The 13,552-nt window shown below is 36.3% G+C and overlaps 2 protein-coding genes and 1 pseudogene across 2 annotated transcripts; all 3 read left to right on the top strand.

The window, feature by feature from the left end:
• Positions 1–129: 129 nt before the first annotated feature.
• On the top strand, positions 130–1,884 carry LOC105971162 (uncharacterized). Its single transcript, XM_088818262.1, has 4 exons — positions 130–1,078; positions 1,154–1,336; positions 1,405–1,518; positions 1,592–1,884. Exons 1-3 carry the CDS (start codon positions 974–976, stop codon positions 1,438–1,440), a joined length of 324 nt encoding a protein of 107 aa, XP_088674388.1. The 5' UTR covers positions 130–973; the 3' UTR covers positions 1,441–1,518; positions 1,592–1,884.
• Positions 1,885–6,093: 4,209 nt separating this feature from the next.
• LOC105966746 (subtilisin-like protease) lies at positions 6,094–8,327 on the top strand. Its single transcript, XM_012991327.2, has one exon. The coding sequence runs from the start codon at positions 6,094–6,096 to the stop codon at positions 8,296–8,298; it is 2,205 nt and encodes a 734-aa protein (XP_012846781.2). The 3' UTR covers positions 8,299–8,327.
• A 662-nt stretch (positions 8,328–8,989) lies between these two features.
• LOC105966949 (subtilisin-like protease 4 pseudogene) lies at positions 8,990–10,502 on the top strand (annotated as a pseudogene).
• The last annotated feature ends 3,050 nt before the right edge of the window (positions 10,503–13,552 follow it).

Below are 13,552 nucleotides of genomic sequence, written 5' to 3'. Positions count from 1 at the left end.
AGTAACAGTTAGGGTTTTTATTTTCTGCAGGAATGTCCAGTAAATTATTTACCCTTAGACTTAATTATTGAGGGAACTTCTCAAATATGGATTTTGAATATGTTGGAGCGATGGTCTCAATGATAGCTGATCTTATGTCATACTTTGAGATGCTTGGCATCATCAAAGAACTTCAATTATCAGCTACTACAGTTATTTGGTACAAGTTGCCTAATGAAAATGGATTGAACCTGTTGGATAGTGACAGTGGTGTTCTTCAGATGTTCAAGAAATATAGTGATGTAAAGGTGTTTCAGGTTGATCTGTTCCTACAAGATGTTGATATTGATATATCATGTGATGTAATGTCATCTCATGAAGCTAATGCAGAGATGGGTATGGGTGTTGGTGTGGAGGTTGATATGGGGGCTGATGCAGAGGTGGTTATGGGTATTGATGCAGATGAAGATGAAAGTGACCCTAGTTATGTAGCCGACAATGAGAAAACAATTTATGTGTAGAATCCATACTAAGAGGTTGTTGGTTGAGAAGTGTAGTGGGAAATTATGTCTAAGAATTCAAGATAAAGTTAATATGATCAAAGACAAGGCACTGGATTTTGAGTGTCATGTTTCTGCAAATGGAAAATGGGAAGTCACTATGGGAAACAAGGGTTGGGATGTGGACTTGAACAGACAAACTTGTAGTTGCAAAGAATGGGAGTTGACTGGAATACCGTGTATGCATGCTACTTGTGCAATTCTGATGGAGCATAAGGAGCCAGAAGATTTTGTAAGCCGTTACTATTCATTGGACATGTATAAGAGGGCCTATAGTTTAACAATAAATCCAGTACCAGACCATTCACAATGGGTAACGGATGCAAGTAACGAACAACCAATCATGCCTCCATTTAAAAAACAACCAGGTCGACCTAAGAAGTTGAGGAAGAAAGGTCCAGATGAGATAAGTGTGGGTGGAAAATTAACAAGAAATGGCATCACACAAACATGTTCTAATTGTGGAGATACTACACAACAAAAGAAGGTGCAAGAAGCCACCACCACCTGTCAACAATCAAAAAAGAAGGAAAAGAAAGGTAAGAAATATTTGATTTGTTATATCTCTTGGTTTTTATTTCAATTGTAATTAATATATGTTATTTCACTTGTAGGCAACTAAAAATCTGGAAGGCAGTGCTCCATCAACACAAGCATCAACACAAGCTCCCATTGTTGCAGCAAGATCAAAAGGTGAAAAAAGTAGACGCCTTGGATATGGAAACTGGAATGGGGTTGGGCTGATGCAAAATGGTTTGAAGCCTCCACAACTTAATACATTTAGTCTTCCACAACAGGTAATCTTATTCAGACTTTGGAACTTTGTACTAATTTAAACTGGACTTTTCACTATTTTTACTATTAGAATTCACACAAACATGATGCAACTACAAGCACGTGAGTGAGGAATGATGCTCGGGCAAAGAAGTCAATGAGAGGATCACACAACAATACTAGTGGTAAAGATGGAGATATACAGGTACATGATTAAGCAAATGATGTAATTGCAATTTAGTTATACAAGAACTTCCATTTACATTTTCTTTTCTCAGATACAAGTACAACAATCAAGATCAAACAAGTTCAGTTGCACTGCAGATAATGGGGAATTTTGACTTTCTATTACTTCACTTTTGGTAAAGAAGTTTTTTTTTGGTTTGATTTTGATGGGCTGGTATTTAAAATAGGTTTATTTTGTTGTGCTTTTGATGAACACACTTTATTGTTCTTTTGACTACAATGTATGTTTTTGTCTATTCTATTGGTTTTGGTGGATTAAATAGATGTAGTAGTGATGATCAGTACTTTTGTGTTTTTAGTGGATTAATTAATATTGCAATTGTTATTTCATAGATATTGCAAATTTTATTGCTAACCATAAATTAGCTTAAGAAAAAATGAAAAAAAATCAAAATTACAAAATAAAATATTTTATTCAGAAAATTAGAGAAATCTAAGCAATTAGATATTTTGGAGAAAAGAACAAAATTTCTTAAGTAAAATCGATTGAAAATGCGAGAAAAAAATTAGTAGAAAGTGGCTCAAATAAACACTTATATTTATGGAATCTACCAGGGGTATTTTCGTCAAGCTAAACCAACAAATCTTTCCCTCCAACTATTTTTAACGTCCGACTAACGGATTAAGAAAAAATTGTAACAGCAGGGGGGGTTTTTGTATTTATGGATAGTACAGGGGATATTTGATACAAAGTACATAGTACAGGGGTGTTTTTGTATTTAGTCCTAATAAATATTAAAAGGATGAGCTTAATGGTGAAAAAAATATAACCCCTAAACCTAGAATAATAAAAATGTTTGGTTAGAAACCTATACACAAAAACCATTTTCATGTTAGATTATGTAAAAATATTATTTCTTCAAATTAAAAAAAAAATGTTTTGTAGGCTTCAAGGTGTCGGATTGTCAACACCTTCGATCACCACCGTAGCAATGACCTTTCATCGTTAAGTCATTTCACAATTCCTTAGTGTTATTTAATAAGGTATCAATTTTTAACTGAAATGCTAATTGTAGCGGGATTTTTATTGAAATTGGCTTATATGTAGCGTTAGTCTCATTTGTCAATTTTCTAACTTTCTAAAAAAATCGAAACTCTCTCAACTAAAAAAAGTCGAAAACTTTAAAATTTGAAGGTTGTTCGATAAATTCGAACCAAAACAACAATTTTTCGATAGCCGATCCACATTACTTTTACAAGTTAAACAAAAAAAAAAATTGTATGGCGATCGTGATGTGCAGCACGTGGAATATGAAAAACAAAGAAAAAAATGTAAGTACATGTACCCTAAAGGACGGGAATAGGTTTTGGTTTCCTTTTTTTTTTTCTTTTTTTTTTTTTTTTTCTTTTTTCCTTTTTTTTTTTACTTTATTTCTTTGTATTATTAATTTTTAGGGTAAATTGCAAACACCCTATGAGGTATGGTCAAATTACAAAAACACCCCTCTTGTTTGGATAATTACAACCACCCCCTCAACTCCTCAAATTTAGTAGAATCTTCGAGATTATATGGAATATTATCACTTTTGTACCCGTTTTATCACATTCAAACTCTACATTATGAAGCAAGATGATAATAATATGTGATTTTTAGCTTGTATATATCAATTTGTGGTGCATCGTAAACTGTATTTTTACACAAAACGAGTACAAACTAGAGCACATTCCACGGAATCTAGATGATTATGTTGAATTTGGCACCATAAGGGTGGAGGTGTAAGAAAAAATCATAGTTGAGGGGGGTAGATGTAATTATCCAAACAAGAGGGGGGGTTTTGTAATTTAACCATACCTCAGGGGGGTGTTTATAATTTACCCTAATTTTTATAATTTGGTAGGGTGATGATGGTGATTTTGACGAAAAATTTGACGATGAATATACAAACGAGTACAATAATCCGAAAATATGTGTTATCATGTACCTTAAATAATTACAAAATTCGATATTTAAAAAACAATATTAAAAAAAAATTAAAACTTTAAGTTTCGGTTCTGCAGAACACGGGAACTTGAATAATCTTCAAGTTCTCGTGTTCTGCAGAACGGGAACTTCATGTTTTTTGAGTCCTCCGTTCTGCAGAGCACGGGAACATGAAGATTATTCAAGTTCCCGTGTTCTACAATACGAGTGATTCATATTTAATTTTTTTTTTCTGAAAATAAAAATTCAGAAAACAGTTTGAAGGTCCCGTTTTCTGGAACACGACTTTGAATCTCCCGTTTTCTGAAGCACGGAAACTCGAAGAAAAATTCAAGTTCCCGTGCTTTGCCGAACAGAGGATTCAAGCCGTTTGAATCTCCCGTTCTGCAGAGCACGGAAAACTTGAATTTTCTTCGAGTTTCAGTGCTCCAGAAAACAGGAGATTCAAAAAAAAAAAATCGAAATTTTGCTAGATCTAATCCTAAACATGTGTTTTATCTAAATTGGAAATAAAACTAATTAAAAGTAGTAGGATATTGAAAATTTACCGGAATCGAGCCTCGTTTGCTACAGTTTCAAAGTCGAAAAAACTTACGAAATTCAAATTTCTAGAGAGAATTTGGGAATAGGAGAGAGAAATTGAAAAAAAAAATGAAAAAGGTTCCGCTGCAAATAAGCCAATTTCATTAAAAGTCCCACTGCAAATAACAACACCCATTTTTAAAGCATATACTCCAAAAAGCATTTCTCCAACTAAAAATAATTGTTTTAGAGACGTGCTATTTTCATCCTCAAAATATCTTATTTCACCACCAAATTAAATATATTTTCTATTCTACCATTTTGTTCCTCTTTCACACCATATTTTGTACAAATTTAAAAATTGTACACCACCAAACTAATTACAATGTTCACAAAAAAATTCAACCTTATTAACTGGAATCTTCACCACAAAATCTCATCATCTCCACCTTAAGTGAAAGACACCTTCGTTAGAGAAAAACACATGGAGCAAGAATTCACGTTTTTTGAAAAATAAATTAAATAAAGAATGCTTGTCTAGAAATAATTAAAAAGAAAAAAAAAACGAGATTTTTGATATTGTTGTTTCCATGGATTAAAATTTAAAAAATGGGTCGTTCAGGACAATTCACCGAGAAACTGATTCAGATTGGACGTTTATTAAAATATTATTTTATCAATTGGAATTGATTTGTTGCATTAACACTAGTTATATTTAGGAGAAAGAATGAATAAGCATGAGAGGGTGAGGGATTGGAAATTTTAAAGGTATTTTTGATATTTTAAATAAATTTGGTGGTGAATTGAGATAATTTGGAGGTGGAAGTAGCACCACTCATTTTCTATATTTTAATTTGAATGCTTTGTATTGAAAGTCAAATGATTCCATATAAGCCAAAATAAATTTATCTATATATACAATTACAACATTCGCTAGAATTAAAAACAAACTAGCATTTTTTATCCCATGCGATGCACGGGATAGCATTTCAAATGTAAAAATACTTATTTATTTAATAAATGACAATAACAATTATAAAAAAAATTATTTGTGTTTTTTCTTTAAAACTTAATTCTGATAATATAAAATCGATTATTAAATAGCTGAAATAAAGAAAAATTAGAGAACATGGGCCGGAAAATACGAGATAAAAATAATAAGAACAATTAAAAAGATATAGAAATATGAATTATGATTGTGTTAGTCGAGATTTTGTGTGAAAGTAATTAGAAAAAAATGACTGCGAAATAGAAGAGAGATATATATATATATATATATATATATATATATATATATATATATATATATTACAAATATATCATTAGTGTTTCTTAGGTTGCTCTAGTATTTTTTTCTTTTATGTAATAAGATATCTGTCGTTGCGTTTCTGACAGGTGGATATTAATTCCAAAATATATATGGACAAAATTCTCTATCTAGAGCTCACACCTTTTCTCTGTGTTTGAATTTATTTATATTTCTATTTATTTTCTTTTTTTTTTTTTCCCAAATAAGATAGTTTTGAACCTCATATTTAATTCCGCCGACTTTAATTCAAATTGAATTTTCAAATTTCGACGATAACTAAAAAATTCAAAGACAAAATAGAAATACATATTTTATGTTTAATATAGCAAAAAAACATTTTGTGATGTATTAGTTTCAGATTAAGTTGATTGTATTTAATTAAGCAAAAAACCCAAAAAACTTAAGCAATTTTTATAATTAAATAAAATTTAATATTATATTTATCCGACTTTTATTATTTATCCTTTTCCTATTTTGATATTTATTTTCCATTTTATAAATCATAGTATTAGTCTTCAATTTTATTTATCCTTTTCCTTTTGCTATTTATTTTCCATTAAATACATATATTATAGTCTTTTTTTTTAGTCTTTCCTATTAACATATGATTAGTTTGGAATTAAATTCATTTTACTATCATTTATATCATCCACGTTTTTAATTTAAACTCTATCTGTTTGACCCCAGAATTTGATTTCCTTCCAAGGCCTATCTATATAAACTAATCCCCTCATCTCAATTTTTCTTCACAACAATCAAAAAATTTCTTCAATTTTTCATTAATGGGGTTCACTTCATTTCTATGTATCATTTGCATACTCAATTTAAATCAATTTCTCAAAGCAGAAAATCTTGATGTATACATAGTCCATGTTGAACCTGCACAAACATCCGACGATCTCGAAACGTTTTACGATTCGTTCTTGCCAACGAATACTAATTTAGCAGCTGCCTCGACCAATAGTACTACTGACCAGCCAAGAATATTGTACCGATACCGACATGTTATTTCCGGTTTCGCCGCCAAATTATCGGCAGCTGACGTGGAAGCAATGCGGCAGATGAAGGGTTTCGTCTCGGCCCGGCCCGAAAGGATGTTGCATCTGCACACCACACATTCCCCCAAATTCTTGGGGTTGAACCAAAACACGGGCCTATGGAAAAACTCGACCTACGGCAAGGGCATCATCATCGGCATGGTCGACTCCGGAATCTTGCCGGACCACCCCTCGCTCGCCGACAAAGGGATGCCGCCGCCGCCGGCAAAATGGAAGGGCGAATGCGAGTTCATTTCCCGGAGATGGGCGTGCAACAACAAGCTGATCGGAGCTAGGTACTTCTACCACAATAGTGGAACCGAGCCACCACTGATCGACCAAATCGGCCACGGCACGCACACCTCCGGAATAGCCGCCGGGAATTTCGTCGAAGGCGCCGGATTCTTCGGCAACGCCGGCGGGACGGCCTCCGGAATCGCGCCGCTCGCTCATGTGGCGATGTATCAACCATGCAAGTACCACAAGTGCGTCGAAAGTAATGTAGCGGCCGCCATGGATGCCGCCATCGAGGATGGCGTCGACGTACTCTCGATGTCCCTCGGTGGTGCATATCTCCACCGTTTCCCTAACGATATTATGGCCATAGGAGCTTTCCGGGCCATCGAGAGGGGAATCGTCGTCAGTTGTTCCGCTGGAAACAACGGCCCGAAAATCAAGTCTTTGTCGAATGAGGCCCCGTGGGTTATGACTGTTGGGGCCAGCACTATCGACCGGAAGATAGTAGCCACCGCAATGCTCGGAAACGGGGAGGAATTAGAGGGCGAAACGGGCACCGGTTTTCCCTCCATCAGAAAGTTACACCTCGTTTACCCTCGAGTGTCGAGTTGTGTTTCTAGCTTCAACACCGATGTTAGAGGAAAGATAGTTCTGTGCGATAGTGGTGATCACATATCAAATAGAGTCGAACAAGGAAGAACTGTCAAAAAAGCCGGTGGCGCTGCTATGATTCTAATAAACTATAAATCCGATGGGGACACCACTTTTGATGATCCACACGTTCTTCCGGCAATGCAAATCGGTTACGTCGACGGCCTTAAGTTAAAAGCCTACGTAAATTCAACTTCGAATCCCACAGCCACAATGTCATTTAAAGGAACTGTTATAGGGAGCGGTCGAGCTCCAGTAGTGCCTGCATTTTCCTCGAGGGGTCCTAATAAAGTTAGCCCCGGAATTCTGAAGCCCGATATTATTGGTCCTGGAGTTAACATTCTTGCCGCTTGGCCCGTTTCTGTCGAAAATAAAACCAACATAAAGTCAACATTCAACATACTCTACGGTACATCAATGTCGTGCCCGCATCTCAGTGGCGTAGCGGCACTGCTCAAAAGCGTGCATCCTGATTGGTCGCCAGCCGCCATCAAGTCCGCTATTATGACAACGGCCGATCATCTCAACCTCAAAGGCAATCCGATCGAGAATGAACACTTGAAGCCGGCCAGTGTATTTGCTATTGGTTCGGGCCATGTTAATCCTTCACGGGCAAATGATCCGGGATTGGTTTACGATATATTGCCTGATGATTATATCCCTTATTTGTGTGGCTTGAATTACACCAACCAAGAAGTCGGCATCGTGGTGAAGCGCAAGGTGGATTGCTCGAAAAAGAAGAGCATTCCTGAAGCACAACTGAATTATCCATCATTTTCGATAATATTTGGATCAACTCCTCAAACTTATACGAGAACATTGACCAATGTTGGCAAGGCTAATTCATCGTATGATGTCGAGATTGTTTCGTCCCACGGTGTTAATGTGAAAGTGGAACCTCATAAACTCGTGTTTCCGAAGTTGGGCGATAAGTCTAGCTATAGTGTGACGTTCACTAGAACAACCAAAGGGGCGATGAATAGTACTGCTCAAGGATTTATTAGGTGGTATACTGCCGATCACTCTGTTAGAAGTCCTATAGTAGTTTTATTTAAAAATTGAATAATTTTGAATAGTGAAATTGTTGAGCATATGATTTTCATAATATAAATCAAGAGGGTGACATTTCTATTACATCTTGTATACTATATCACATTTCTATGCAGAACATAGCCAGAACGAAAATGTAAACTGAAATAGTTAATATTGCTTTCACATGCTCGCGAGGTAACAATAAATAAGTTTAGATTTAGATTTAGATTTCAGGTTGTACTGAAAAAAAAAATATTTAAAGAAAAGTGACTGTTTTCACTCCAATAATAAAAAAAAAATCAAATATCTCTACACATAAAGGGGTTATTACATTTTTCTTCCTTATATTTTACCAAATAAGTTGGAGAGACATTATTCGTCCTTAAAGATGTCATTTTTTTTGTTGTTTCCGTCCTGCAGTTAGTTTTTGCTGTTACTTTGGATGGAAATCTGATGTGGACTTGAAAATCTCAATATATGCTGCTTGACATGGATGATTAATCCACTTGGCCACTCACATATTGTTGTTGCATGTATATGATCCTTAAAACTAACTCATATTTGTTGAATGACCATTTCAACCAAAAGTTTAAGCTGTTAGTTAAATGTACTAATTAATACGAATATCTCCAATACATCCCTCAAGTGCAGGTTAATTACATTTGAAAGGGATGATTACATTTTTATTCCTTGTAGTACGTCATTGTTGCCCACCTCATTAATGTTGGGAAAAGAGAGAAGAGAGGGAAAAAAAAAATTAAACACGCCGAAGAAGAAAGTGAGAAAATAAAATGAAATTACGGTCCTTAAAGGATAATATTGGAATTCAATGTTTAAATCCTAGCTAGAGTATATATAACTTAAGGGCATTTTTTCAAACTACGAAAGGGCATCATCATCGGCTTGGTGGACTCCGGAATCACGCCGGACCACCCCTCGTTGGGCGATCAAGGGGTGCCGCCGCCGCCTGCAAAATGGAAGGGCAAATGCGAGTTCACTTCCCCCCGATGGACCTGCAACAACAAGCTGATCGGAGATAGGTATTTCTACCAGAATAGTGGAATTGCGCTACCACTGATCGACCACATCGGCCACGGCACGCACACCTCCGGAATAGCCGCCGGAAATTTTGTCGGAGGCGCCGGATTCTTCGGCAACGCACCGGCGGGACGGCCTCCGGAGTACTTAGTAACTATAGTCGAACAAGGAAGAATCGTGAACAGTGCCGGTGGCGCTGCTATGATTCTAATGAATGATGAATTCGTTGGGGACACAACTTTTGATGAGCCACACTTCCTTCCGGCAATGCAAATCAGTTATGCCGATAGCCTTAAGTTAAAAGCATACCTAAACTCGACTTCGAATCCCACAGCCACAATGTCGTTTAAAGGAACTGTTATCGGTAATAATCGAGCTCCAGCAGTGCCCGCATTTTCCTCAAGGGGTCCTAATGTACCGAGCCCTGGAATTCTGAAGCCCGATATTATTGGTCCTGGAGTTAACATACTTTCAGCTTGGCCCGTTTCTGTTCGAAAGACAACCGACACAAAGCCGGCATTCAACATAATCTCGGGTACATCAATGTCGTGCCTGCATCTCAGTTGCGTCGCAGCGTTGCTCAAAAGCGGGCATCCTGATTGGTCGCCAACCGCCATCAAGTCCGCAACTATGACCACGGCCGATTCAGTGAACCTCCAAGGCAAACCGATACAGGATGAACAACTGCAGCCCGCCAGTGTATTTACTATTGGTTCGGGCCATGTTAATCCTTCACGGGCAAATGATCCGGGATTGGTTTACGATATCATGCCTGATGATTATATCCCTTATTTGTGTGGATTGAATTACACGAACCAAGAAGTCGGCATCATCGTTGGACGTAAGGTGGATTGCTCGAAAGAGAAGAGCATTCCTGAGGCTCAATTGAATTATCCCTCGTTTTCGATAATATTTGGATCGACTCCTCAAACTTATACGAGAACATTGACGAATGTTGGCAAGGCTAATTTGTCGTATGATGTCGAGATTGTTTCACCGGACGGTGTTAATGTGAAAGTGGAACCTAAGAAACTCGTGTTTCCGAAGTTGGGCGATAAATCGAGCTATAGTGTGACGTTCACAAGAACAAACAAAGGGGTGATGAATAGTAGTACTCAAGGATTTATTAGGTGGCATACTGCCGAATACTCTGTTAGAAGTCCAATAGCAGTTGTATTTCAAAATTAAATAATTTTGAATAGTGAAATCCTTGTGCTTAGGATTTTCATAATTAAAATAAAGAGGGTTGAAATTTCTTGTATTTAATTTAACTAGTATTTTTTTTTAATGCATGGAATAGTATTTTAAAAGTTAAAAAAATAGATAATTAGTAGAGAAAAATGATCATAAAAAAAAAAAGATTTTTACAAAAGTTGTCATCACTGCGGATTATTATCAATAACACTCTGGTAGATTTGCTAAGAAAACAAAAGGTTAGAAAATAGGAAAAAAATGAAGATTAAAATAGAATAAGGGAAAGTACAGTTTGCACCTCTACAAGCCTGAACTATTAGGTTTGTCCCAAACATCCCCTTGAACTACAAAATTTAACAAAATGGTCCATGTCATATTTTGTCAACACTTGAAAAACTAACGCAATTAGTTTTTGTGTGATTTTACTTACTTACCCATAAATTTGTCTAGAAAATTTGCACCATCTCACCCCATTGTTTCACTCTCCCATCCAAACACCTCGCAAAGGTGACCCATCACAATTGTCTCTCCTGTTCTTTATATCCAAGCCAGTGATGTCAAAAATCAATTCACTACCAAATACAACGATGCAGTAAATCTCTCTTTCTCTCTCTCTACCTCCCTCCCTCTTATTGAGAGGCATCGTTGTTTTGGGGTGTAGGGTATCAAACTGCCCAGCTCCATAAAGCCTACATTAGTATAAGTTCCCCTTGAGCAGTATTGGTTACTTCCAAGGAGAATGTTTACTTATGTATAACAGAAAGATAGAAATAAAAGGTGAACAAAATTGAAAGATAAATAGATTGAGAATATCAGCTCAGTCTTCCAATTTTACACAGATTCACACTTTCACTATACACCACCAGAGTACCTCAAGAAGAACAAATCTTCTTTCTCTCTCAACACACAAACCCTAGTTTACCCCGAATACCACGAAGGAAAGAACAGTTCAAGCACTCAAGCTTACCCACTCACCAAAACCGCAATTTCAGAACTCACAAACAGAAAAACTGGGAGATTTAGGTCGAGTGTAGGGTTTTATCTGTGTCTTATCCTTTACCAACCTCCATGCCAGTATTTATAGGGACTGAAGTCAAATAGAGCCGGTGAAGGCTGTACTGGAGGGTCAAAGTCAGCTATGTACAATGCTCTTTGACCTCCAGCCATTAACAGTCAAGGTAGTACAAGGGAGGAAGAAGACAGAAGCAGGAGTGGCGGAGAAGAAGAAGTAAAAGCTAGGGTTTCAGAATGAGAGAAAATAAAAGAGAGAAGAGAGTATTTAAGTGAGGGAATAAACGGTCCAGATTCAGCCAGAAATCCAACGGATGGATTTAGCTCAGATATGGACTTGGGCTCACTTACTCATTCTCGGGCCTAACTCAAATGGTGGTGTATAAAATAGGAGGGTAATTGGGCTATCTCGCCCAAAACACATTTGGGCCAAAAAACAACAATTCTCCACCTTGGACCAAATGTGAATCATTAGTGAAAATTTCTTAGTTTTTGGAAGTCATCATTGCTGATTTTTGACACACAAGTAGGAACACATAGTTCATACAGGTATATCATGTTATGTTCACTCAAAATACAACTCACATGCATTTAAAGTAAAATGCAGTAATGCAATCACATAGAAAACATAATCTTATTCACATAGAAATAGATTAAACAAGCAATCACAAAGAAAGCACAAGTATCAAGTCACACAGACTATAAACTAGCACACAACAAGTCAAGGTTTTGAAAGAATGTTCAACTTTTTCAAACAAGAACATAATTTTTTAGAAGGCAGGCATTTTGTTCCCATGTCAGCTGGATTGAACTCAGATGGAATTTTCTCAAGGTCAATAACCCCTTTTTCAACTACATCACGAATGAAATGGAACTTCACAAATGTGTTTAGTATTATCATGAAAAACAGGGTTTTTGCACAGTTGAATTCCTGATTGACTATCAGAAAATACTAATACTTTAGAATTAAGAATATCAATCTCCAACAACAGCCCCTTAAGCCAGATGGCTTCTTTTATAGCTTCAGTAGCAACTATATATTCAGATTCAGTAGTAGAGAGAGCAACAATGTTTTGGAGTTGAGATTTCCAACTAACACAAGCACCATTCAAGGTGAACACATAAGAGGTACAAGAGTTTCTATTGTCCCTATCATTAGCAAAGTTTGAGTACACATAGCCACATAGTTCAATTTCAGTTTCGCCTTTTAGAAAACATCAAACCAGTATTAACAGTACCTTTCAAATATGTAAGCAACCATTTTAATGCCTCCCAATGGGGCAAACCTGGATTAGACATATATTTACTCAAGAAACTCACAGAATATGCAATGTCAGGTCTAGTATTGACCATCAAATACATAACAGAACCAATGTCATTGGCATATGGCATTTTTTTCATTTCAGAAATTTCAGGTTCAGTCTTAGGAGACTGGTCCTTACTTAGCAAAAAATGAGAGGCAAGAGGAACAAATAGAGGTTTGGCAGACAACATAGAAAATTTATCAAGGATTTTTTTCAATATAGGAGGATTGATTCAGGAATAAAGAACATCCAGGTTTGTCTCTGATTATGTCCATATCAAGAATTCTTTTTGCATCACCAAGAAGTTTCATATCAAACTCATCACTAAAGCATTTAATCACATGATTAACAGTTTGAATGCAAGGACTAGCAAGAAACATGTCATCCACATAGATAAGCAAGAACACAGGTATCTTTGCAGATTCTTTAAAATATAAGCAGGGACCATAAGGAGACCTATTTATCAAATAAGCAGCTGTAAGAACAGCCTCACCCCAAAAAGGTTTTTGCAAGCTAAAAGAATTTAACATAGATCTAACTCTATCAAGCAAAGTTTTGTTCATTCTTTCTGCAATACCATTTTGTTAGGGTGTATACACAACAGTTTTATGTCTCTTAATGCCAGATTCAGAACACAAAGTATCAAATTCAATATTACGGAATTCAGTTCCACTATCAGTTCTCAGAGTTTTGATTTTCTTTCCAGTTTGGTTTTCAATCAAGATTTTCCAATTTTT

This window comes from Erythranthe guttata, chromosome 5 (assembly GCF_056151865.1).
Source record: "Erythranthe guttata isolate IM_541 chromosome 5, IM_541, whole genome shotgun sequence".
Lineage (NCBI taxonomy): Eukaryota > Viridiplantae > Streptophyta > Magnoliopsida > Lamiales > Phrymaceae > Erythranthe > Erythranthe guttata.
This window is presented reverse-complemented; position numbering and strand designations above follow the sequence as displayed.